The sequence below is a fragment of the Syngnathoides biaculeatus genome, chromosome 10 (genome assembly GCF_019802595.1).
Source record: "Syngnathoides biaculeatus isolate LvHL_M chromosome 10, ASM1980259v1, whole genome shotgun sequence".
NCBI classification, from domain to species: domain Eukaryota; kingdom Metazoa; phylum Chordata; class Actinopteri; order Syngnathiformes; family Syngnathidae; genus Syngnathoides; species Syngnathoides biaculeatus.
The window spans coordinates 5910923-5938569 of record NC_084649.1 but is presented as its reverse complement, the minus strand read 5'-3'; the positions used below and the strand labels follow the sequence as shown (position 1 = coordinate 5938569).

The following is a 27647-nucleotide window of genomic DNA, read 5'->3' as shown; positions in this document are numbered from 1 at the left end:
CCGAAGGTTCTCAATGAAAACATACCCTGAAAGTTAATGTAGCCAAAAATCACATGTGAACATGCAAAAAGGCAACTAAAAAGAACTGTATGTATTATTATTCTCTGGTCAAGTGTCAGCTCAGGAAAAAAATCAGTCTAAATTCAGAAACACCAATGTGAATGATGTGTGTGTACAATTAATGTGACAAGAGGCCTTTCCATCAGTTATCCAATGTTAAAAGGAGTCAATCTTAGAAGTGTTGGATTCTGGTAAAGCAACACTACTAACACCACCATCTTTTCAAGTGACCAAATCAACGATGACACTTAATGACGTTTGGTGGGGTTTTATAAATAGTGAGGCACTGATATTTGAGTCAGAATTACAAATTTACAAGTTGAGCCAAACAGAGTGGTGTAGAATGGAGCCCCACATACTCTGCACTACAGGTTCACTTTTTCAGATTTTTTTTTTGTCCACCAAATTTGTTTGCCAATTTTTGACACTTTCAGTATAACTTAAAATGTATTTTCTCATTTTCTTTATTTTGAGGGACCTAACTCTGAAAATGGTTCTTTGGAGTGCAGTACACTGTATATATATTTTGGATGTGCGAGGAAACCGGAAAAAAACATGCAGCCATATGGAGAAAATGCAAAGTCCACATAGGCAAGAGCGGGATTTGTGTGAGAACTGTGAGGCAGATGTGCTGTCTAGTCAGCTGCAACCACCCACGCACCTAAACACACACACAAAAACTATTTTCCATAAAAGTAGCAACCTCACATTAACAACTGATAAACTGGTAACTGGTATTTTTCTGACCTCGTGTTCAAAGCAGATCTTAAATCTCTGGCCCGTGTATATTCTCAGGTCATTGAATCAAGCACAATTGGACTGTTCTGGTGGTCTTACAAAACGTTTCATTTCACCTCTCTTCTGAACAGACTTAGGTTAATCTGGTCCAGTTATACAAACTGTTAAGGGAAGTAACATTTTAGAATGTATGGACTGAGGCTGCTGCGTCATTTTCCTCACAATCACGACAAAAGTTTTGTTTCATATTCCTGAATCAAGTCTGCAGATGGGCAGTAAATAGATGGACTAGAACATTGGGAAGGAAGGGTGGGGGACAGTCTATTTTGTTTTAACCATATTAAGACAAAAACAACGATAATACTAGGTTACGGGAAAAAAACCATTTGTAATATCTTCTTTGTTTCAACAGTTACAATTTTGCAGCACTAAATCTGAAAATTATCCATTTTTCTTGTTCAGGTTTTTATGCCAAGTTGTTCAGTTTATTAATCAAACATCACAAACTGCTTTTTTTTTTTCGTGTCTAGTCCATGTAATGTAACAGGAAGTATGCAAATATTTATTCTTCAAGATGCTCATGATTTTTTGCCTTCCCTAACACCCTGAGAACATCCTTGATACTTCAGAACTCAAATATGCGCAGTATTGCTATCAGTAATAATATGAAACACTCATTTACATCAACAGTGAAAACCTTTGGTTTGTCAACTTTGCCGGAATTGAGAGGGAAACAAATCTACTAAATTAAACAGGCAGGTCTGGAATACTTAGGATTCAATTTTCAACAAGAAATGAAAAGGCACTCCAATATAAACTGGGCCAAAAGCCAAAATATCACCTGAAGAAAAGAATTTCTGACTATAGCATTGGTTAGTCCATCTTATAATACAATGACACCAATTACTGTGGAAATATGACCTTCATCCAATGTGAACAACATAGACATGACATTGGAGTAATATTGTACTTGGTAAGTACAATGATTACACAGTGGAGATCATACAGAGATTCAAAAAACTATGAGTAACAAATGGCACATGCACATATTGTCACTGCAGATCACAGAAACGCACTCAACCACACTTCGTCAGGTCAAGTCATGTCAAGGACTTTATCACCAAAAGTCAACAGGTCATCAAGCTACTCATCACTATAGATAAGGTAAGACAGTAGCACATACGCTTGTAACCTCCCCTGCCATCACCAACAACTCAGGCACAAATTGTTTTGCATGAGTCCAACAGCAGTCATTTTGAGTGTGTTAAAGAAAAACACATTTCCCTTCCCAAACACTTCCATTCTTCCTTTTTTTGCGTTCTCTGCTTCATCTTGGTCATATGAGGGTGGATAAAGAAAATGTATGTAACAGTGTGCATAGAAAAGAGGACATGAGTAATTATCAGCTTTCCTTTTCAAGCTACAGCACAGATGATGAAAAGTGCCTTGACTGAAAAGGACATTTAGGGGTGAGTTTGAATCTCATGCTTGCTGAGTGGGATCGTTTTAGCATCTGAACAGAAGTGGAGCCCCCTATCATGGCTTTGTATGACAGCTGTAACGCAGCATATATAACAACACGTAGCCACCATTGCACCGGTTGAAGCTGCACATGCTAAACACAAAAATATATACTAAGAGATTAAGAGATCTTTTTTTTTTCTTTTAAAGCAGAGTACACCATAAATTATTCATTGGAAACAAATTGTCATTTTATTTTAATTAACCCCTGCTAAATTGGAATAATTAATTAAAGAATACTGTTGCGCTGTGATCTGATAAGTTTAAGTTTGTTAAAATGTTAGTCATTTCTAAAAGATTAACCAAAGGACACATGAAGATAGGATACATATAGAGAGATATTTTCTCCAATTTCACAAATAGTTAGGCTGCCACTGTGTTCTATGAGTTCCCAGGTCTCACCAAAAGTATTCATGGGTAAGCTTTCAAACGCATTGGGAATACACCTGATGAAGGATTTAACCGGGTAAAGAGACCACAGGAAGACATTTTAGCTGCTTTAACGTTGCTGCATAGCTATCATAATTGTCTATGTATAGGAACTTGATAAATAGTGTGGAGTACTGCACTCAATAGTCAATCATCTGGGGTTCAAGGTGCCTGAAACTGTCAGTTTCACTTCCAGCTACAGTTATCATACCCACTACATCAATAAATCATGTAATAGCTCATCTCTGACTCATTACGCTATTTTAAATTGGTGCAGTTTGTATCAAATTGAACGTCACCTAACAAAACTTACATAAAAATCTGAGGGCACATAATCACTGAATTGGCTGATACTCCAAACTTAAGTGTGATAAGGTAGGGAGGGAAATGTGGAGGGAAGAGAAGAGCAAAGTGTTAAAGTGAGCAAAATCAGACTGCACAACACTGATCTTAGCCTGACACCTTGTGGTATAATGAGAGAATACAAAACGTACAACTCATGGTGTCAGGCCAAATCAGTGGTGTCAATTATTTTAGGGAGTTGGTTTGTTTATGAAAAGTGCCATAGAATTTTCACAAAACTTTGTGCTGTGATAAGTTGTTTTTTTTTCCCCCCACTTGAACTAAACATTCAGAAGGTGGGTAATTAAGGGTGTACAATATGGTATTGGCAATACATCTGTTGTTAATGTCACTGTTGTAGCTGGTCACGAGAGTATTTCACAACTACAGACCCTTCCTAAAGAAATGGAGTAGCATGGAAAAGTTCAAGTTTAAACTTTCAGGGACAATTTAAACAATTTTAAGTATTTGTTTATTTTTACATAATTTGTGCTCCCAGCTCACAATACCCAGGAAATCAGGAGTTCAAAAACTGTGAATACTGTGAAAAAATCGTTTATTTCTCAGTTTTTGTACCCAAAAAAAAAAAAAAAAAAATCACCTTAAACCAATCAAAATATGGTATTTCAAAATCAGATGTTAATCTTCAATACTTGGTTGGGAATCCTTTTGCCTTAATCACTCGCTTGGATGCGTTGTGGCATTGAGGTAATTAACCTGTTGCTTTCTGTGGGAGTTATGGAAGCAAAGATTTCTTCTTTGTTTTTGGGTATGGTGCCCCTCATTTTCCTCTGATAATACATTCGGCGAGATCCAACGACAAACCCAGCCAGTCAAGTGAAGTGATGGCATGTGCATGCAACAAGGTTTTGGTGCTTCTAGCGGTCTGACCAGGGGCCAGATCCTGCTAGAAGAAGAAATCTGCATCTCCATACAGATCCTCAGCAGAAGGAATCATGAAGTTCTCGAAAATATTCTTGTCGGCTGTTGCGGTGACCTTCGACTTAAGAAAGGAGAGTTTACCAACACCTGCAAGTGGACATTTCACCCAAAATCATGACTGAGTGTGGATGTTTCACACTGGAACTCAAGAAGCTTGGGTTCTGTTCTTCACCCATCTTCCTCCGAACCCTTACTTTCATCAAAAAAGAGGACCTTGGACCAACAGTCAAGTCCTTCTTTTCCTTGGCCCTGTTAAGACATTTCCTATCTAGAAGCGGCTTGACTCAAGGAACCTGAGAGTTGTAGCCCATCTCCCAGATGCATATGAATGTAGTGATTTTTGAAGCTGTGACTTCCGCCTCATTCCACTCTTTCTGGATCCCTACTAGATTCTTAAATCTTCTGTCTGAAGCCCATGATAATGTCTTTTCCTGGCCCATCTTCTCCTGCCATATTTTGTAACTTCCACTAGAGTTTCCTTTGACAAGCTTGAACACATCACTGTGTTAACAGTCGGGCCTCCTGAGCTATGAACGTTTGTGGCTTACTCGTCCTATGGGGGGTATCAATGATGTCCTGTTATGACACCTCAGGAAACCTATGCAGATGCTTTGTGGTTTGTAGATTATTGTGTGACATCATCTCCAAACAGAAAATAATCATTAAAAGGTTAATATGGCCTGCAATATTTGGGGTGATTTCTTAACAGTATTAACATTTTTCAATTCCTGATTTTCATGAGCTGGAAGCTCAAATTCTGTAAAAATAAATAAATACTTGAAATTGTTTAAATTGTGAGTCCTGAATCTGTAATCTATGAAAGTCTAACTTTTTGAATGTAATTATGGAATATTCAGATTTTTGGGGGGGAAAGTGTCTATATCTCACTGTCATTTTGTATTGGTCTTTTGTTGTCGTTCCAATTGTTTATATTCTGTTATCTTTTGTCATTGCCGTCTTTGTTGTCCATTTTCTGTTTCAAACCATGAATTGTGAGGTGGCATTCCAAATAAATGTTCAGTGCAAACTAAAACTGGAGAAGTGAAGTTTACCACACTCATACTGATTGGCAAAAGCTATTGAACAGGACAGGCTTTGGGCATATACATCATGTTTTATAATACAAAAAAGTCTCAACAATTGTGAAAAATAAGTTTTCGTGTGTAGTGACGCAATCCCAGTCTCGGCAAACTTTTCGTAGTGGTTGCAACCTAAAAAATGTTTTCAACTGAACACCCAAGGGAACATGTGTCATCAATCTACCTAGAGCTGGTCCACTGTTTCTGACCTTGTACTAGCTCTACCCCCTCAGCAGGGTCCATGGGAGTTTGCCCAAGCAGTCTACATGTCTTTTGTGGCTCTACCAAGGGTGCCATTTTCATAGATTCTGTTCATTACCTTTATGTCCAGAATTTGTAGCCACAGTTATGGTATTGAGGGGGTCTGGTTTGGTGACATCAGTATGACATCGCTGCTTTTTGCAGATGATTTATGTGGTTTTGATGGCTTTATCAAGCAGTGATCTTCATCTCTCGCTAGAACGGTTTGCAGCAGAGTGTGAAACGGCTAGAATCAAAATAAGCGGCTCCGAATCTGAAGCCATCAGAAAAGGGTGGAGTGCCCTCTGCAGGTCAGGGAGGAGATCCTGCCCTGTGGAGGAGTTTAAGTATCTTGGGGTCTTGCTTACGAGTAAGGGAAGAATGGAGTGCAGGATTCTGCGATTGGCTGGCAATCAGTTCAGCGTGTACCCTGCCTCCTGCCCGTTGACAGCTGGGATAGGCTCCAGCACTCGCCGCGACCCTCGTAAGGATAAGTGGTGAACGAAATGGATGGATGGATGAATGGATGGATGGACTGCAAGATTAATGGGCGGATAAGTGCAGTGTCTGCAGTGACGTGGACTATCGGTCTAGCTGAGCTGAACGGGAAAGCTCCCAATTTACTGGTTGAACTATGTTCTTACCCTCACCGATAGTCATGAGCTGTGGCACGAGATCATGGGTACAGCCTCAGATAAGCAGGGGAAAATGGATGAATCGATAATAGGTCTGGTGGACTATGTTTAAGCTTGATTGCATACAGTTGTGAAAATAATTCATGCAATGGAAAAAAGGTTGTTGAATCTAAAATTAATCATGGACCAACACAGTGGTTTAAAACTTGTTTGCAGGTACCATGATCCGAATTTGCACCAACACGGGTTCAGTCCCAAATAACACAAACCACCTTCCTACTTCAGTAACTCAATCCCTGTGCTCGGCCCCATTGCATCATTCCTTAATGTGGTATCATGCCCATCAGGAATGAGTTCTGAAGGCTATGTAATGAATATATCGCAAAGGTAGGACCCCAATTAGTTAGCGAGCAAGAGAGGAAAGTGGCGTGCCATAGCACAAACGTATCTTGACAGAGTGGCCAAAGGAGGGAGATGGGGGGCTTGCGAAGGGGGCACAGAGAAAATGGATTACCTTCCTGACAAACGTCAAAGCCAATCACCACACAGGATCCCTTGCTGTTGCTGCGCCACATATCCCTGCTGCCACCGCTGCGATTCATCTGCCTGTGTTAGTATGCACGTAGGTTGTGCGCCACACTACAAATGTATTCATTTATTCTGAGTCCCTCAGAGAAATCACGGTGTCTTGTTGTCCTTTTTCCCCCCAGCTGTCCAGATGGAATTTGCGTGAATAACATCAGTTTAGTGAGGCAGAAAATAAGTACAGGCTAGCACAGTGGAGGGGACTAGATTACGCTCTCTCTCAACTCAACACACCCCCACCCTCCCAAAAAAAAGACAGAAAGACAAGTGTCACCTTCATATACTTCTTTGTTTCTCATACTTTCTTACTCATGTACTCAGTATAGCTGGAAGTGAAATCAAGTTAGATTTGACTATCTGGAGCCTTTTTAGACTCCAGAAACTTGGAAATCAAATGCCTACGTTTGGTGGAAAATGTCTTAAAAGAAGTCATCAAGTTTTTCATTTTTTATATTAAAATACAATAAAGAAATAAGTTAAACTAGTTTTAATGTTAAAGTATTTTGATGAATGTGTTGTAAAACTATTTTAAAAATCATTGATCATAATTTCCATCAGAAATAAGAGGTATCCAGGTAAAACAGTTTTCTAAAACTAGTTTTGACAATTTAGAATTTGTGCTAAATTCAGTAAACAGAAATAGCAACTCAATTAAATACAAGTAAAACATCTTAAACTAAAAACAACAATGAATAGAGTCCCTAGAGCAATAAATATTGGCCCTCAGTGTAAATATTAGGAATAAGAAAACAAGATATAATCCCACCTCTCTGAGAACTGTGCTCCCAAATCCTCTGTACAAGCCTCGAACACCCTGTATAATCAGACAGAAAAATATGTATATAATATATAAAACAAAATCCAAGAAAAAACTACCGTAATCTCTCAAAAATAATGCGCAATTTTTTTACAAAAATATTTTCTAAACGTTAACAGTGCGCATTATATTTAGGTATGGATGAAAAATAAAAAATACAATCACACTGTATAGTCGTATACAGGTACATAGAGTGTTAAAAAAAGGGTTAGAGAAGCACCGGAACTACCAAGTCACCAATGATGAGTTCCACAGTGATGCACCAAAGGTAGCTACGGTGGATATTTTTCAGATTGGAGATAATTTAGATGCTTCTTTTGAAGTCTTGGCCAAGGTTGTGTAATGTAGAGGATAAACTGCACTATGCACAAACGATTATGCACAAATATTTAATGCAAAAAATATATAAAATATATATTTAAGTTAAATGTTAATAGTTATTATTTTTAAAGCTGTCATAATATGGGTTTTCAACAGTATGAATAAAATGTTATGCCATCATTGAGCATTCATTTTGTCTGTTGAGGAATTCTGTTGTGACAATTACAGGGCCCAGGACAAGCATGTCCTGTGGCCTGTTCCAAGTTATATATTACTGCTACATCAGCACATGCACAATGATTATTATTAATGATTGTTGTACAGACAGTTTTTGAAAAACAATACAAGTACAAACCTAACAATATATAAATACAGATAATTCCTAATATTTTTAGCATATGGATAGCAACAAATTGGTGGTGCGCATTGTACATTGGTAGAAGGGTTTTCCTGATTTTTTTTTAGGTCAATTTTGGGGGTGCGGATTATACTTCAGGATGCATTATACTTGAGAAATGACGGTATGTTTTGGACACTTAACCATTTTTCTTGACGTAAAAACAAAAAAAAGTGCCTCCAGAGTTGTACCTCTTGTCTGAGTGCAACTTTAAGCATGTGGTATGTGCTGGATGAAGGAGACGTTTGTGTCCTCTGCTTTACCACCTCTGTTGGCACGCGGATCAGACACGCCACCTACAGGACAGAAGAAACAAATTCATTTTAAACTCTGGTTTACTCAACAATGATCTCACGTAAGGTTTGCAGTGGAATGCCTGCAATAATTACTCAATTGTATCAAATAATGTGATTAAAAAAAGGTCAAAGCATAATCTCCGCCACGACATTTTGCAGTGATATATTTTCCTACACGGACTAATATTGTGTAGTCGCATGCAGCACTCCATGTAGAAATAAATTGCCCCAACGGAAGTGAACCAGAAAGAAATGTAGTTAGTTCGTCCTGCAGTACATGGTTATAGGTTGTGGATGCGTCTCAACTACTGTGCTCCATCCAAATGAGCATTTGCAGGCAAAAAGGTGCTTTATCCAGATTTTAGTCAATTACCATGTACAAAAAAAACAGTAGATATTGCACCTTGTCAACAGGTAAAAAGGTCACCTGGAATACAATGTCTGTATCCAAACAACATGCGCTACCATCTAACATGTAGCTAAACTGGGAAACCTACAAACACACTTCAGGGCCAATGGTTCAAACTCATCAACCGTACGTCAAAAACAAAAATGGGCTGCCAACAGATAGTGAAGATCCTAACCCTAACCTAACCCTTCATTAAGTCCCACCACTCTAAAAACAGGCAAGGCCCACTTGATTTCCCACTTATCTTAAATCAGAGTGGGACCCATAGGTGGACAGCTTTCCAGCCGTGGCTCCAGTCAGTCAAACAGTTGCCTAACTGCCAGTTTCACTCTCACCATTGCATGGAGGAAAGAATGCACAAGGACTTGCCATGAAAATTAACTACGGTTGTGCTTCATCTCCTTTTTTAGTTTCAAGCACCAACTTAAGTTTGAAGAGATTGTCCCTTGAGGATATAGCTCTTAAACCCAATTTGGAGATAAAGGCTATACTAACAGCTGTTCGAGGGCTCAATTCAGTCATCCACAGCCAGACAAAAAGGTGGTTTGGGAACAGGTCTTTAATTACCAAGTAGAACTGACATGATGAGTGTGCAACCACACACAGCTGTTGTATGACAACTGACTCAAAGTCAAACTGTATTTTTTTTATTGTTTGTTCTTTCTATATGGTACCATAAAGTGAATTTGACCATGGGGCTACCAAATATGCCGTTTACTCTTTTGAACATGGAGCACCAGCACCACCAAGTGGACAAATATCCACACGCCAGACCTTCTGATGTCAGATGCATTCATCTTATCTCATTTACCCTCGCTTTGGTCAAGTAACCATTTATAATACATTGCATGCCATGTTTTTCCTGAACCAATTCTCCGAAGGATCAAACTAAGGAGGATTAATAGAAATAAAGTGTCCATGACAAGTAATTACTGACAAAATTGGAAGGGGTGCTTGAAGTTGAGACACCCTTTCCTCTCCTGTCACTGTAAGTGAAGACAGAAATTGCTAGGGATTATATTAAATCGACTGGGGACACTTTTTATTTGGGACTTGTTTGGGAGCATTACTAAAGACTGTTTTGGATCACTGAAAACTAATATAAATGAAGGAAAACAGTACAAGAAAAAGGTTGGGCTTGCAGTTCTCAGACTAGATATGAGGAAGAAGGCTACTGTCTTTTATGGGCCCTAAAACAGTGATTCCTAACAAATGCTTTATGACACATATGAGAATTAATCAGGTGTGATGTGAAAAATTGTACATTTTCTATCCTTCTTCTCTTTGGGCTTGTCCCGTTAGGGGTCACCACAGCGCGTCATCTTTTTCCATCTAAGCCTATCTTCTGCATCTTCCTCTCTAACCCCAACTGCCCTCATGTCTTCCCTCACCACATCCATAAACCTTCTCTTTGGTCTTCCTCTCGCTCTTTTGCCTGGCAGCTCCATCCTCAGCATCCTTCCACCAATATACTCCTTCTCTCGCCTCTGAACATGTCCAAACCATCGAAGTCTGCTCTCTCGAACCTTGTCAGCAAAACATCCAACTTTGGCTGTCCCTCTAATGAGTTCATTTCTAATCCTATCCAACCTGGTCACTCCGAGCGAGAACCTCAACATCTTCATCTCTGCCACCTCCATTTCTGCTTCCTGTTGTTTCTTCAGTGCCACAGTCTCTAATCGGTACATCATGGCCGGCCTCACCACTGTTTTGTAAACTTTGCCCTTCATCCTAGCAGAGAGTCTTCTGTCACATAACACACCAGACACCTTCCCCCAGTTGTTCCAACCTGCTTGGACCCGTTTCTTCACTTCCTTACCACACTCACCATTGCTCCGGATTGTTGACCTTAAATATTTGAAGTCGTCCACCCTTGCAATCTCTTCTCCCTGTAGCCTCACTCTTCCCCCTCCACCTCTCTCATTCACGCACATATATTCTGTTTTACTTCGGCTAATCTACATTCCTCTCCTTTCCAGTGCATGTCTCCATCTTTCTAATTGTTCCTCTGCATGCTCCCTGCTTTCACTGCATATCACAATATCATCAACTTTATTCCTCTATAATTCCCCCAGCTCTGAACATCGCATTTGTTCTTAAAAATGGGAACTAGAACACTTTTCCTCCATTCTTCAGGCATCTTTTCGCCCGCTAGTATTCTGTTGAATAAGTTGGTCAAAAACTCCACAGCCATCTCTCCAAATTGCTTCCATAGCTCCACTGGGATGTCATCAGGACAAACTGCCTTTCAATTATTCATCCTTTGTAGTGCCTTTCTGACTTCCCCTTTACTCACCATTGTCACTTCCTGGTCCTTCACACTTGCCTCTTCAACTCTTCCTTCTCTCTCACTTTCTTCATTCATCAACTTCTCAAAGTATTCTTTCCATCTATTTAGCACACTACTGGCTCCAGTCAACACATTTCTGTCTTTATCCTTAATCACCCTTACCTGCTGTACATACTTCCCATCTCTATCCCTCTGTCTGGCCAACCTGTAGAGATCCTTTTCTCCTTCTTTCGTGCCCAACCTGGTGTACATGTCTTCATGCCCCTCTTGTTTAGCCTTTGCCACCTTTATCTTTGCCCTACATCGCATCTCAATGTACTCCTATCGCCTGTATTTTGGGGTTCCACCACCAAGTCTCCTTCTCCCCTTTTCTACCAAAAGACACACCAAGTACTCTCCTGCCTGTCTCTCTGATTACCTTGGCTGTCGTTGTCCAGTCTTCCGGGAGCTTCTGCTGTCCATCGAGAGCCTGTCTTACCTCTTTCCGAAAGGCCACACAACATTCTTCCTTTCTCAGCTTCCACCACATTGTTCTCTGCTCGACCTTTGTCTTCTTAATCTTCCTACCCACCACCAGAGTCATCCTACACACCACCATCCTATGCTGTCGAGTTACACTCTCCCCTACCACTACTTTACAGTCAGTAATCTCCTTCAGATTACATCGTCTGCACAAAATATAATCCACATGCGTGCTTCTACCTCCACTCTTGTAGGTCACTTTATGTACCTCCCTCTTCTGGAAATAAGTGTTCAGCCATCTCCATCCTTTTTGCAAAGTCCACCACCATCTGTCCCTCAAAGTTTCTTTCCTGGATGCCGTACTTACCCATCACTTCTTCATCACCCCTGTTTCCTTTACCAATATGTCCATTACAATCTGCACCAATCACAACTTTCTCGCTGTCTGGGATGCTCAGAACTACTTGATCTAGTTTCTTCCAGAATTTCTCTTTCAACTCTAGGTCACATCCTACATGTGGGGCATAGCCGCTAACCACATTATACATAACACCCTCAATTTCAAATTTTAGTCTCATCACTCGATCTGATACTCTTTTCACTTCCAAGACATTCTTAGCCAGCTCTTCCTTTAAAATAACCTCTACTCCATTTCTATTCCCATCTATTCCGTTTACATTTAAACCCTGCTGCTAAACCTCTAGCCTTACTACCTTCCTCAACCTTTCTCCTAATCATCATGTCAACCAACTCCTGGGCTTTTCCTGTCATAGTCCCAACATTCAAAGTCCCTACACTCAGTTGTAGGATCTGTGCATTCCTCTTTTTCTTCTGACGACAGATCTGGTTTCCTCCTCTTCTTTGTCTTCGACCCACAGTAGCTGAATTTCCACCGACGCCCTGCAGGTTGGCAGTGCCGGGGGCGGGCATTGTTAACCCGGGCCACGACCGATCCGGTATGGGATTCTTTAGATGAACGCTCATATTTGTTTGGCACAGTTTTTACGCCGGATGCCCTCCCTGACGCAACCCTCTGCATGTATCCGGGCTTGGGACTGGCCTACAGATTGCACTGGTTTGTGCTATTCATTGGTCTGAAAATGGGCAGTACAGCTGTAGCTCATTGGCCTCACAGTTATGAGGACCGGGTTTCGATCCAGGCCCAATCTGTGTGGAGTTTGTATGTTCTACCCCTGCCTGCGTGGGTTTTCTCCAGGCATTCTGGTTTCCACCTACTTCCCAAAAATATGCAATGATTGGACACTCTAAATTGCCCATCCGTGTGATTGTAAGAGCAATTGATTGTTTGTCTCTATGTGCCCTGCGAGTGGCTGGCAACCAGTTCAGGGTGTACCCTGCCTCCTGACCTGATGAGAGCTGACATTGGCTTCAGCACTCCCGCGACCCTTGTGAGGATAAGCAGCTAAGAAAATGAATGGATGGACTGAAAATGATTATTTATAAACTACTACTAATGTATCATTGTTCATCTATCCAGACCAACAATTTACCGTGAGAGGCAGAATAATTACAGGTTCTTCCACGAGGCAGAAGATACATAAACGTTTCATTTTTTTTGACATTATTGCTTGGTGGTGTGCTCTGGGAAATTTGTAATGCAAAATATGTGCACTTTGTTCAATAAAGGTTGTGAAACACCGCTTTAAACCATCAAATTGCCAGCACATAAATGCAAGTAGAAAAATGTCACAAAAACAGACTCGACTACCTCGTTCTCTCTCTCTCATTCCTGTTCAAACCAAACAAAATACCCACATATAATTCCCTCAACCATCCAAGCAGCAGTGTTTAAAAAGGGAAAAAAAAAAAAAAGCCAAAACTGCATGACATTGCAGCCTCCCACTGTCAGCCTGACATGGTGAACCAGAAATTGAATTTCCAATGCAGGCCCCAAACAAAGTAATTTGATGGTCAATGAGGGGCAAAACACTGTTAGCCTTGGAAAATTAAAATAGACTCGGAACTTTATTGGCATGACCAATACATCAGTGCATACAGTCACAACATCCCCAGTGTCCTGTAATGCTTTGGTTTAACACTTTCACTTTCTGACTATGAATCCGATCATGACAAAACTATAAAACAAGACAAATGTTCCCACTGGCACAGAGAAACAGGAGAAAAAGGTAACAGTCTTTAAAAGCCAATTACATTATGGTGTCTACATTTAATTGCTCATTTATAATAGAATATAAACTTTAAACGGGAAGCTATGTTAATTGCCAGGACAACTGACTATTTCCTCCTGGAAGAAAACTTTAACCTATTTGGACACAAATTGGTACGGCCTTTCTGAACTTCATACATTATATCCATAAACCATACAGGAAAAAATAAATAAATAAATAAGATGGGAGGATAAGTGAAGAAAAAAAAGCAAGGTACGATGAGGACATTGCATTTCTCAAAAAAAAAAAAAAAAAAAAAAAATCGCAGGGGACAGTGCTGCTCTAAGGCAGGGATGGATTATTTTTCAGTGGCAACTTCAAGTAGCTGCCAATTTTACTGCTGAAAAATCCAAACAAAATATTCATGTACACTATCCCACATATGTTTCATAAAAGAAAGGGGATGGTGCGGTGGAGTGGTGGCGAGCTTGAGAAAGAAGGCCGCTGCCTACCTTTGACAAATGAGCTTTCACACCAGATGTCGCGAGAATGGGAATGAAGATAAATCCAATCTAATAGCTGGATAACAGCCTGCAAGAGCCTGTTAGCCACCATCATCTTGCACATTCTTTATGGAAGCATCCCACAGTCACTGTCGCACAAAAGGTTTTTAAGGGGGGATTTTTGTCACCGTTTTAACCCCTAAAAGCTTCTCCCAATAAATTCTTCAGCGTGCCCCCAGCACACACAACACTTTTGTTTACAGTACATTAGACCACACTTTTATTTAAAGAAGATGTTACGACACCCAACAAATATGTTAGTATAGAAATAATTCATCCAGTTATTAATTAATTAGTTGTAAAAAAAAAATGACTAACAGTTCTGGACATAATAAAAGGTCAAATACTTGGAATTGCTCAAGTTATAAATGACAAGGAGTTTCTAAACCTTTTAATAGTGCTGTGTGTAAATGATTCACAATCATGGTGCCAGGGAACATTAGTGTGCCAGGAAAGATGGGTGTTGCTGGATTTTGTCCAGCTTCACTTAATATGTGGGAAAATTATTATTTATTAATTACTACTATTATTATCTAGCTGAAACAGGAGAAGTTTAGTCTGATTTGAATTCAGACAGTGAGTTAAAAAAATTAAATGAGTGTTTTTGCAGTGTATGTAAACCTTTGGCTTCAACTGTGTGTGTGTGCACGTCTGTACACAATAGTGTGCCTTCTGAGAATAGACACTGATCCAGAGGAATCAAATGTATAAGTTTTCTGCGGTTTTCCAGTAAATTTAACTAAAATGACCTTATAGGTTACGTGCCCTTTGATTACTTAAAGTGAATGGTAGGTCCTTAATGCACCTTTTTGCTAATGTTATACATTTTTTATGCAGAATTTGAATACAAAGTCCGTTATGAAGGAAACTTATATTTTTCGATTATCGGCAAAAAATTATCGTACAATGCCGGATCCGCCGAAAACAGATGAAAACAAAGCGGACACAGCAGAGTAGGAATGTGACGTCAGAACCGGTGACAACAATGGCGAGCATTGTAATATATTGTAAGAACAGCGATGAATTTTCCGATATTTCGAGGGATGAACACTATTCTGAAGGGTCCCATGAAGATGGTGAAGAATGCAAGCTTTACAAAGGCGTTACAGTTTATCACTTTGAGCCATTTAGACAGCACACACGTTTGAATGCAGACGAAATAGCTGGCCATAAAGAAAGTGCCGAGCATGCAGGGAGCAGGATATGCCTCGTGTTGGAAACAAAGAGTAGTAAGCATTTGTTCAGTTCTCGTTTGGTTTAGTTAGCTATAAACTGATAAATAGTAAAGGCTTCGATATCCTGAATGCATATACGAAGTTTTCAGTCTTGTTTTAAAATTATGCAAACGCCACGTATTTAGTAAATAGGTACGCAACCACACGGCCGTTCATTGTACAGGACGATGATCTGCCTGTTGCTGTATGAGAAACTATCTGCAGTACGATGTGTGTACCTGTCGTGACGTCAGAGGTCAGCCACACACGTTTTCCCAGACACAGGAAACTAGGTTAAAGTTCACTTACTAATTCATAAAGACTTATATTTTTTGGTAAAAACATCAAAAACGTTATGCTTTTATGGTACAGTTGAACATATATTTTTGTCTAGATAAGATAATTTATGTTGGAAATTCGACATTCCATACACTTTAATGTGATGATACATCCACATCTTTTTGAATAATTACTTCTATTCATCCATTTTCTGAGCCACTTATCCTCACAAGGGTCATGGGAGCACTGGAGTCAATCCCAGCTAACTTCGGAGAGGAGGCAGGGTACTGCCTGAACTGGTTGCTAGCCAATCACATGGAACACATAAACGAACAACCATTCATACTCACAATCACACTTACAGACAATTTAGCTTCTCCAATTAATGCATTTTGCGGATGTGGGAGGAAACCAGTGTGCCCAGAGAAAAGCCACACAGGCACAGGGAAAACATGCAAACTCCAGACAGGCCGGACCGGCATTTGATCCCGGGCCTCAGAACTGTGAGGCCAATGCTCCAACCAGTTGCGCACCGTGCCGCCTTAAATAATTACTTATTTAAAAAAACAAATACATAGATAGACAAGAAATCAAATGACGATATTGTTTTTGTTGTAAAACTATCATCATAGTACGGGGCACAGTGACAGCGGCTGTAAAGCGTCTGTGTGGAGTTTGCATGTTCTCCCCGTGCATACGTGTTTTCTCCGGGGACTCACCCACATCCCAAAAACATGCAACATTAATTGGACACTCAATTGCCCTTAGGTGTGATTGTGAGTGTGACTGTTGTCTGTCTCCATGTGCCCTGCGACTGGCTGGCACCCAGTTCAGTGTGTACCCCGCCTCCTGCCTGTTGACAGCTGGGATAGGCTCCAACACTCCCGTGACCCTTGCGAGGATAAGCAGCTAAGAAAATGGATGGATCATAATGGGAAAGATTTTGCTGTTTTGATTTTTTTAATTGACATCAAATCAGTCCTATATTGTGAGGTTATTTTGTTTGACAAAATCTGTTTTGGTTGTAATTGATGTGTTTCACCATGTAATTGGCAGGGGTAACTTATGTGAAGCCCAATAAAAAAGAAGAAAAATAGAATATTCCAAGCTAGGAATTTTAGCATGTTAATAACAAAACAAAACTTGCTTACCATGAAAAGAAAATTATAAAGCTATTGTAAGTAATGTTATTCAGGCACAGATTTACCCATCAGTGTCCTGTACACAACTTTAATCAGCATTTTGAATTTTGTTGCAGCATAGTTCGGGTGCATTTCGCACTAACATGCTCAAATTTTAATTTAACCCAACTGATCATTTTCCTCACACACAGATGTTCCACTAACACTTTTTATTACATCCACACAAGCTCAAGCTTGTCAAGCTGTCACACTTGTTACAGGCGTTCAGTGCAATAACTTTAAAAACAGACTAATAATGATGCCTGAAGACACAATATGTGTCTGTGATTGCATCATAGTTTAGACCTTGGCTACGTCGAAGCAGTAAAGTAGTCTTTTCACAGCAAAGTTCTAAGATTACTCTCTTTGAAGAGAGCGCAAGTCAGACGCTAGTGGGATACATAAACTGCTCTGCTCCACAATGAGGATTTGAATCTTTGATGTGTTCAAATCCAGAACAGCGGGAAATGGGTTAAAGCTAGTCCCAAATTCAGCCCCAGCTTTCACACTTCAGCCATGAACAAAAAGTTGAAACAAAGTGCAATTTTTCTAGGTGACGCTCGCCTGCAGTGATGGCTCTGTTATAATGATAGTTTTGACTAAATTTGCACTAATGTGAGCGTCAACAGTGTGAGACACCACAGGGACACAGACTGACAGGGAATAACCCTGCTTCATAAACATGCAAAACTTGGGTAAATAACATCCATCTAAAAGTCATGAATACTGAAAACCTTGGACTGTCATATAGCAGGAGGGCGTCCCCTTTTCCTTATCCCCTATCCTTCTACTTCCATACTTTATGCCAATACAAATACCAGAGGCCTAGTGAGAATGACTGAAGAGAGGATGATCTGAGGAATTTCCACTGCTCCTAAATTAAAGTCACCGGCGAGTCTGGGTGTATCAGAGCCGACAACTTACTCAATAATCCTTTTTTTAGCCAGCAGGTGGGGCAGATGCAGGGATAACCCAGAGGAAGCAACTCACTCAGATGGACCCAATGGCCTATAGCCACAACTGAGCTACCTAAAAGTAATATTTTACAACAGTATGGAAACAAAAGGCAGGAGAGTCACACTTACCATTTCACCCAAAGAGGCAGCAAGCATGTGTGAGACTGGAGCCACTGATGGTTCTTTTAGCACTCCACCAGAACCGAGGAGGGACTTTGCACAGTCATAGGTGACAAAAAAGGCAGCCGCTGGAACCAAGCAAAACCAAACAGACCTTTGAGACCAATGATCAACCCCAATACCATTATTCAATTTGTCTCACTACTTTTGAATGAGACAGGATTGTGTTTTTGTAAGTTTCATTGCAAGAAACATAAAATAATGTCCATTTGCAGCAGGCTAGATTTAGTTCGCTGTGCAGTATAAGGAAATACAATCACCAATTTACCATCTCTGTCTTACCACTAGGAAATGAGCCAAGTGCAGCAGATGGAACCCCTGCATAGATACCCCGGAAGCCCCCAGCCCTGTAGAACCCTTCCTGGCTCTGCAATCTGGTCTTAATGGTGTCCAGGGGGAAAAGGGTGAGATCCACACATATTCCGGCACACCCTCCAGCCTAGGTAAGATGAGGGTAAATTGACACTTTGAGTGGATCTCAAGTCTCTTCAATGCATCGTTCCTAGCTCCTCACTCCCCATAACATTGAGGATGACGTGGAAGTTATCATATCAACAACGTCTTGTCTTAAACCAGCATGGAGGAAAGAAGCTCAAGCAATGAGAATTTTCCACGAGCTAAAAACCGGCACTTCACAAATAAATAGATTTATGAGCACAAGTCTACATGTATTCAGTCATATGTAACCCATATTGGAAAGAAAGCATAGGCTACACTGTTTTAATAACTTCTAGGTGGCATACAACAATGAAAGTGTGCACCTTTTTCAATACCTCAGGGTGGTGCCATATATTTATAAAATGTGAAAGTTTATTTCCCCATTTTCGCCTATACCTACGTATTTAGAATGCACACTTTTTAATTTTTAACAATTTTTTTTTGACTGATATATGAGAATTTCCTCCAGCATGGAGGAAGGAAGCTCAAGCATCGCAAATTTTCCATGAGTTACCTTAAATTGTGGGATGTTCGCTGCCTCAGTCTCATACCTCCTCAATGGTGACATTTCAAAAAAGGAGTGCATCAGATGGAATGTGAACGGAAAACTTCAAATTAGGAAGTTAATCTTTTTTCATCATTGCTTGACTATGTTAATTTGAGTATCCATATTTTGCTTAGTGTCTGCCATATTTGTGGCAGTATTTAATATTATTGATCCATCCATTTTCAGAGCCGACTTCACACGGGTCGCAGGAGTGCAGGAACAATCAGGTAGGAGCCTTGGTACAGCCTGAACTGGTTGCCAGCCAATCACAGGGCGTATTTAATACTAAAATGACTCAATTACACTGATGAGCCGCAATGTCTCATGTATAATGCACAACTTTCTGCCCCAAAAACAGTAAAAAAAAAATCTCTAGTGTATATTGTACATATCCATAATTTCTCATGTATAATACTCCATGTATAATATGCACAGTCAAGGTTAACATTGAAATTCTAGAAAACCTTTTTACCTATGTATAATCCATCCATTTTCTAGGCCTCTTATCCTTACAAGGGTGAAGAGTGCTGCAGCCTATCCTAGCTATCTTCAGGCATGAGGAAAGATACACCATGAAGTGGTTGCCAGCCAATCGCAAGGGACATTCAAACAAACAAACATTCACACTCACATTCATACCTATGGGCAATTTAGAGTCCTCAATGAACCTATTATGCATGTTTTTAGGATGTGGGGGGAAACTGGAGTGCCCAGAGAAAAGCCATGGAGGCACAGGGAGAACATGAAAATTCTACAAAAACAATACATTTTTACAATGCACAATTTTGCTTCTACCCATATGATCACATAACTGTGTCCCTTTTTTAGGTGAGGGGGGTTTATATCATTCAGAAGTTAAGCAATTCATTTGAACATGTAATACTGATTTGATCTTATTTTGAAATTCAGGGCCCTTTTATTTAATAAATTAGAATACAAACAGTTGTGCTACAATTAGAAAGATGAGGCATGCACCGGAAAGGAGAGGAATGAAGACTTGCTGAAGTAAAACAGAACATGTGTGTGTGTGTGTGGTGTGTGGTGTGTGTGTGTGTGTGTGTGTGTGTGTGTGTGTGTGTGTTGTGTGTGTGTGTGTGTGTGTGTGTGTGTGTGTGTGTGTGTGTGTGTGTGTGTGTGTGCGTGAGTGAATGAGAGGTGTGGAGTTAGGCTCCAGGGAGAAGAGATAGGGAGGGTGGACGACTTCAAATACTTAGGGTCAACAATCCAGAGCAATGAAGATGTTGAGGTTCTCAATAGGAGAGAGCAGATTGGATAGAATTAGAAATGAGCTCATTAGAGGGACAGCCAAAGTTGGATGTTTTGGAGACAAGGTGAGAGGGAGCAGACTTCGATGGTTTGGACATGTCTAGAGGCAAGAGAGTGAGTATATTGGTAGAAGGGTGCTGAGGAGAAGACCAAAAGAAGAAGACCAAAGAGAAGGTTGATGGATGTTGTGAGGAAAGACGTGCGAGGAAGATGCAAGAGATAGACTTAGATAGAAAAAGATGACACCCTGTGTCGACACCTAACGGGACAAGACGAAAGGAAAAGAAGAAGACAGTTGTGCTAATGTGTTTGATTACCCAGGTAGAATTTGTAAGATGCGTACAATTCTTTAAGGAAGACATTAAGGACCAGGCGAAACACATTTGATTTTATTGGTATCCAAATTAAACTGTCCACCACTACAGAAAGGCATTATCATAAAAAAACAACCAAAAATCAATTAAAGATTGTTGTTGTTCATTCATTCTATATTTATTAGATTTTGTCAACTTTTTAGCACATCTAAGGAAATTGGAAAATTTATAACAGCTGATATCAACTGATTATAAAAAAAGAACACAACTTTGTCGATTGTCATTTCAAGCCAAGCATATCCCCCCAATGTGGAGTTCCAACATGGCAGACAAACAAATTCCAATTATGTGATTGACAACTATCTACTCCAAGCCATTATGAATTCCAACCTGTGCCACAAAAGGGTAATTTACATAGTGTCACTCTTGCATATTTTTTCCACCCATAACTTTGAAGCAAGGTTGGGTAAAGAGCAGCCATTTTTAAGCTATAGCTGGACTAAGCAGAAACATGTGAAGTCATCCATCCATCCATTTTCTAAGCCTAACCCTTACATGGGTCGAATCATGTCAAGTATCATTTTTGAATTAGGTGATGCAGTGCTGCATGCACAAATAAGAATGAGAGATAAATATACTATAAATATATGTGAATACCACCATTGACTACTGTTAGGTGGGAGTCTGAAAAGCCTAAAAAAAATCTCGAATAACACCAGAAAAAGTCACTAGTCACCTTGTGGAAAAAACTTTGCTCTTCTGAAGACTCACTAACTATAGTGACGTCAGTAAACAGTATTGCAATGCAATGCAGCGGCATAAGGTCATTTGGGTCTTGTGGGCATGAGACAGGATCATCCCCCTTAAAACACACTGATGTGAGCAAGTGTACGTTACTATGTTTGTCCTTCAAATCGCAGATATTTGAGAGAGAAAAAACTAGGGCAATTATCATTACAATGCTAGTATATTTTTAGAGATATTTTTACTGATAGATATTCTTATTCATTTTGATGACGTAACAATACCAAAACACGTAAAAATGTTTCAATGGATCCATCAACACATCATATCTATGTCATATGTGTGGAATCTGACTAAGGTGAGAAACTGTACAGTCAAATCGTCCTCGGGTTGTATCCTGTAACCATACCTGTGCATTTTTATCTAAACTTCTACAATTGCGATAAGCTTGACCCTGAAAAATGTTATTTAAAACAATATGTTGCGGTTCCCTGCGCCAAGATTATTTACTACAGTATCGCTAATATATATGGAGAGTGAACCACTATGAAACTTACTTTTGTGTTGTCGCGGTTACTGAAAATTCCGGTCTCGATTCGAAGCTATGAGTTATTAGATTCGACTATCAAAATTAAAAGTTCTGAGCAATTCATACCACAAGGGAGGCGATGAACTCTCGTTGCTCCATTATCGACTGTCAATTTTTCCTGTCGTCCGCCACGCAGAGCAGCAATGTATTAACATATGGTCATGTTTAAGAGAAAACTGAAATAAAAACACGACGTCAAGGGCGCCGCCATATTGACGTAAATACTTCCGTGTACGTCATGACGTCTAAAGTCACATGACACGAAACTCTACAAAACTGTAGGAAAGTCTCGTCGCAACTGTTACGGACTGTTATGGAAGTAACTGTTAATGTATTTTAAAACATTTAAAAAAGTAAATGACTCTTTTGAATTTCTCAAAACACTGAACATAACAGTACTGTAATGTAATATTATGCAACTGCATTTTTGTTTGGTTTAATACTCTACCAAAGCCTGGACAGGGAGCATAAAACTGAAAATTACATTATGCCCACTTATTTATTTTAGTAATAACTGTGCCTTGATTTAAATATTTTATCTGTTGTTTTTACCTAAGATGCTCGTCTATTTTTACTCACGTATTCGCTATGTCTCATGGGCAAGACTTGGCCACTGCTGCCAAGAGGGCGTGGCCACGCCACCTACCTGGGCGGTGATACCTGTCACCCCTCACAGCTGTTTCACATTGGGACTGTAATTAATTAAAGGTCAAGTGTCGTCAAACGTATGATTTTTGGTATATTATTAATGGAAAAACCCACAGCAAATATGGTCCAATGTGTTTTTTATACAGCTTTTTGTAACTCCTGCCATGAAAATCCTCTCAGGGGTTTGGTTTCGAGAAGAAGCAGGAAGTGACGTAACGGACAGCGGCGCCCCCTTGTGGACTGTTTGTTTCCATTAGTTTTACCTCTGGGAAGGTAGCGCTTTGTTCCTTCATGTTAATCAAAATGTCAGCTCATTGCATTGCTGGACATTGCTTGAACACAATTACGCTTTATAAGTTTGAAAGAGACCCTGTTCGTTGTGAAAAATGGATTGCACGGGTGCAGAGGACGAGAACTTCGTGGGTTCCAAATAACAGGTCGCTGTGTATACAGTGACTAAAAAAAAATAATAGTTTGGGGCGGACCACGTAATCGATCTCTCTCATAACGTAGCAAAAGATCCACGTATGAAATGTGTTGATTTCCAAGAGACCCGGTTCGTCGTGAAAAATGGATTGCACAGGTGCAATGGATGAGAGCTTTGTGGATTCCAAATGACAGGTAGGTGTGTATAGAGCTACTAAAAAAAAATACTAGTTGGTGGGGACGGGGGGGCGACGTAATCTTCTCAGAACATAACAAAAGATCTGCGTACGTAAGTCAGGGGTGCTAAATGTGTCGATGTACACATCTGACAGCGTCAGGCTCGCCGGCGAGGCTGCTGCGTCGCCTTGCCAGCGAAGGCTGCCACGTCAGCTTGCGAATGGCAGCGGCTTGAACAACACTCCCGACAATGGCGCACTCAGCCGCGTGCAACGACAACGCTGTAAGGCAGCCCGGCTCGCCACCGTGATAAGCCACCTCGGCGCCGAAAATGAGCCGCCCCAGCCAGCAGCGACAAGCCACCCCAGCCGCCGGCCTTGTCAGCCAGGCTGAGCAGCCTTCGCCGTGTCCACCGGTCACGGATTCGGCTGGGGTGGCTCATCTTCGGCGTCGAGGTGGCTTATCACAGTGCCGAACCTGGCTGCATTACGGTGTTGTCATCGCATGCGGCTGAGTGCGCCATTGTCGACAGGGTTGTTCATAGCCGCCAACGTGGTCTGCGATGAACAACACCGCCGATGGCGACAGCGAAATACAATTGTTTATGGCGCAGTCTGCCGTGAGCGAAGACAACGTCGTAAAGCGGCCCAGCCCAGTGCCGTGATAAGCCACCTCGGCGGCGAAAATGAGCCACCACGGCCGACAAGGCAGCGTCCAAGCAGGGTGCCCCCTTGTGCCTCCCGCTGCGTGGCGACCAAGACAGCGCCATCGTCCATCCACACCTCGCCAGCAACGACCAACCTAGTGGAACCGGAGCTGATGGCAAGACTTTCAGCCCAGATGGAAGAGGGGTCCGCAACTCCCGAGGTGCAGCGACGTAAGGATCACAAGGTCTTCTATCGCGAAATGCGGGTGGAAATAGAGCAGCAAAGTGCCGAACTTAAGGTCCCCATGGACCAGGTTCGGTGGGAATTGGATAACCGGCTAAGCTACACCCACATCGCGGTTGCAACAGACTCACTGCTGACCCACGCTCACGCTGCGATGGCAACTGACCTGCTACCGAGCCAAACTCATGCCGCAGTGGGAACTGACTCATTGCCACGCCACATCCACGTTGCGGTGGCGACAGACTTCTTGGCGAACCAAAAAACTGCCTAACATCATGCCCACGTCTCGGAGTCCTGCATTTGTGTTCAGCCCCATACCGGTGTTTTGTGACACCATGTGGAGAAGCACTCATCATTTTGTTGTATGCACAGCACATAATGACATTAAAGGCTTTTCATTGTTTTTGATGATGTTGATGATTTGAAAATGTTAAAATTGATTGATTTCAGTTATTGTATTTTGCATTGTTACATTACAAACATATTGGATGGAACAAATTATTCCAAATGTAAATTTGCAAAAAGTCATTTTTTCTAGCACCCGTTAACAAAGAAGTTATGTTACTCTGCCCTTCAACTTTTGAAGAGTAGCCAATTATTATTCTTGTACTTGTGTGGATATCATTTTTACCTTTCACAACCCCAAAGGAGGCCCTGATTTTCTCAAAAAGCATCTTCAGTGAGAGGATATGTGTCTCTTTGGTTGATCCCTTTGCTTCAGAAATAACATGACAAGGAGTTGATGTCTGCTGTTCTTTTTTTCATTTGACTTTGTAGTCTGGCAACCTTGGTCATGAAGGGGATTTTAGTTTCCGGTGGCTTCATCGGCTTCTCATCAATCCTCATGATCATCATGTTGATCAGGGTTGGGTTAGGGTTAGGGTTAAATTTCATGAAACTGTCACGTCCCATCGGAACGAGAGGTAGGACCCAAATGCAGGAACTCGGAAGACACAAGGTAGTTCAAGAAGAGACACGTTTATTGTGTGCAGAGGTCGGGGATCGAACAGGCAGTCCGGTGCAGCAGCGGTAGTTGTGACGTCGGGCGAAGAGAACGGATGAGTGGGCAGGCAGTAGTCGGTTCACGGGGAAACAATCAACGCAGGCAGAAGGATCAAGGAGTCAGGCTTACAAGGTTGGTCGGAGAACGGACGAAGGTCGGTACACACAGGATCAATCAGGAGTACGAGAGTGCTGGAACGGGACATAAAGCTCAACGAACTGGCGGAGGACCAGTCGTCACCGGGTCCTATATATACGGGGGATGATCAGGCCGCATGAGGCACAGGTGTGTGCCTCCCAATCAGCGCAGCCGCACAGCTCGTGCTGAAGCGGCAGGATCATGACAGTACCCCCCCCCCTCAAAGGCATGGCTCCCAGACGTGCCTAAACGAAAAAGAACAGACACTAATTAACACAGGCAGGGGTGGGCGGAAGGGGGTCCGGAGGAGGGCACGCCCCCCCCGAACCCCAGACTGGTGGCCATCCAGGCCACCAAACACGAGGCGTCCGGGCGGACAGGTCAGGAGGACGACCCGGACGCCAAGCACCAGGGTCCCCACGGGGCGATTCGGGCGGACGACCTCTGTGAGGAACCAAACGGCGAGGCAGGCCACTGCTCCAGACGAGAACCTCCCACGCCGTCGTTGCAAGATGACCAGGGATTGGTCGCCAAAGAGGCCAGGTCCTGAAGCGGCTGGGCGAACTCAGGAGTGAAGAAGATGATGGAGAGCAGGACCAGAGCCATGACCGCCACCCTGAAGTCTCTCCAGCTCCTGGGTGGCTCCACAGAACTCCCCAGCGCCTGCTGGACAGGAACGTGAGAAGGCGGCGCCAGTACCGCCCCCTCCTGGACAGCAACTTGAGAAGGCGGCGGCAGTACCGCCCCCTCCTGGACAGCAACTTGAGAAGGCGGCGCCAGTACCGCCCCCTCCTGGACAGCAACGTGAGAAGGCGGCGCCAGTACCGCCCCCTCCTGGACAGCAACGTGAGAAGGCGGCGCCAGTACCGCCCCCTCCTGGACAGGAACGTGAGAAGGCAGCGACCCCGTCGCCGCCTCCTGGACGGGAGCGTGAGGCGGCTGGGGAACTGTCGCCACCTCCTGGATAGGAACGTGCTCGCCGACAGAGCAGGAACGGGGAGCGACCGCGGGCCAGTCGCCGACAGAGCAGGAGTGTGGAGCGTCCGCGGGCCGGTCGCCACTGCAGAGCACGGACGAGAAGCGGCTGTGGAGACGTCGCCACCTCCTGGACAGCAGCGTGAGGCGGTATCGGGTCGGTCCGCACTGCCACGTGAGCTTGCAGTGCATCCGTTGAAACAGCAACGTGGGCGTGGCGCGGTGGCGAATCCGTTTCCAGGGCAACGTGAACCTGAGTAGGCGGGGAGTCAGTCGAAACTGACACGTGGGCGTGTCTCGGGAGCGGGTCAGTTCCAACTGCCGCGTGAGCTCTGCTCGGAACCGCCAAAACCTCGACGTGGGAATGGCGAGGAGGCGGGTCAGTCTCCACAGCTACGTGCACTTGGCGAGGTGGCGAGTCTGTTCCCAATGTGGCGTGCACTTGGCAAGGGGGCGGGTCGGTTTCCACGGCAACGTGAACCTGAGTCACCAGTGAGTCCGTCGCCGTTGCGACGTCAGCGTAGCTCGGCTGGTTCGCCAATCTTTGCCGGACCTGGGCCGTGAGAGCCGCCAATTCCGCGCTCTGCCGCTCAATCTCCACCCGCAGTTCGCGGCGGAACACCTCGTGATTTGGCGGCACCTCCTCCATCTGGGCTGGATGCCTCGCCACCAGCTACGGGTCTGCCGGTCTCACCGTTACCGGCGAGGAGTGGGAGGACTGTGTCTTCGTTGCCGCGCAGCGAGAGACACCAGGAAGCGCCCGGCCGGGGTGTCTCCTCTGGCCGCCCTGCGGAGGTCCCGGGTAGATGGCCAATCGGGTTCCCTCGTACCGATTGTTGTACTTTGACTACCGGGTGAAGACGTTCGGGTCCTGGAAACGCGGGGAGGTGAAACAAACTGACTGGGATAAAAGATCGGACGAGCAGATTCATAGTCAGAATAATCGGAGTCGTACTCAGACAGCCGGTCAAACAAATCGTGGTCCTCCTCATATTCCGAAAAGTCAGAGTCCAGAAGAATATGAGGAGCCGGACGGGTTGTGTTCGGGACGTATTCATACCTCGCTGGCGGAGCGTAAGACACGGAAGTGGAGGACGTCAGGGAGCCTACCTGGATTGGACAGGCTTGGTCCTCCGGCAGATGGTCTACCTTGCGTCGGTCCCGGCGACGCCGGGTCTTTCCTGCTGGGTCCTGTGATGGCCAGTTCGTTCTGTCACGTCCCATCGGAACGAGAGGTAGGACCCAAATGCAGGAACTTGGAAGACACAAGGTAGTTCAAGAAGAGACACGTTTATTGTGTGCAGAGGTCGGGGATCGAACAGGCAGGCAGTAGTCGGTTCACGGGGAAACAATCAACGCAGGTAGAAGGATCAAGGAGTCAGGCTTACAAGGTTGGTCGGAGAACGGACGAAGGTCGGTACACACAG

General features: G+C 42.7%; 1 protein-coding gene across 3 annotated transcripts in view; it reads right to left on the bottom strand.

Moving 5' to 3' along the window:
- Positions 1 to 22630, bottom strand: part of slc25a26 (solute carrier family 25 member 26) — a 60649-nt gene extending 38019 nt beyond the window's left edge. Inside the window, exons 1-6 of one of the 3 annotated variants that reach the window (XM_061832019.1) lie at positions 22543 to 22567; positions 22030 to 22139; positions 18348 to 18504; positions 18015 to 18133; positions 8298 to 8402; positions 7338 to 7385 (exon numbers count right to left, since the gene is read on the bottom strand). In XM_061832019.1, the coding sequence (XP_061688003.1) occupies positions 7338 to 7385; positions 8298 to 8402; positions 18015 to 18133; positions 18348 to 18504; positions 22030 to 22062 (462 nt within the window). In that variant the 5' untranslated portion in view covers positions 22063 to 22139; positions 22543 to 22567. Of the gene's footprint in view, positions 1 to 7337; positions 7386 to 8297; positions 8403 to 18014; positions 18134 to 18347; positions 18505 to 22029; positions 22212 to 22542 lie in introns of those variants that run through there. The other 2 variants (XM_061832021.1, XM_061832018.1) reach the window with 2 other exon arrangements.
- Between the last annotated feature and the right edge of the window lie 5017 nt (positions 22631 to 27647).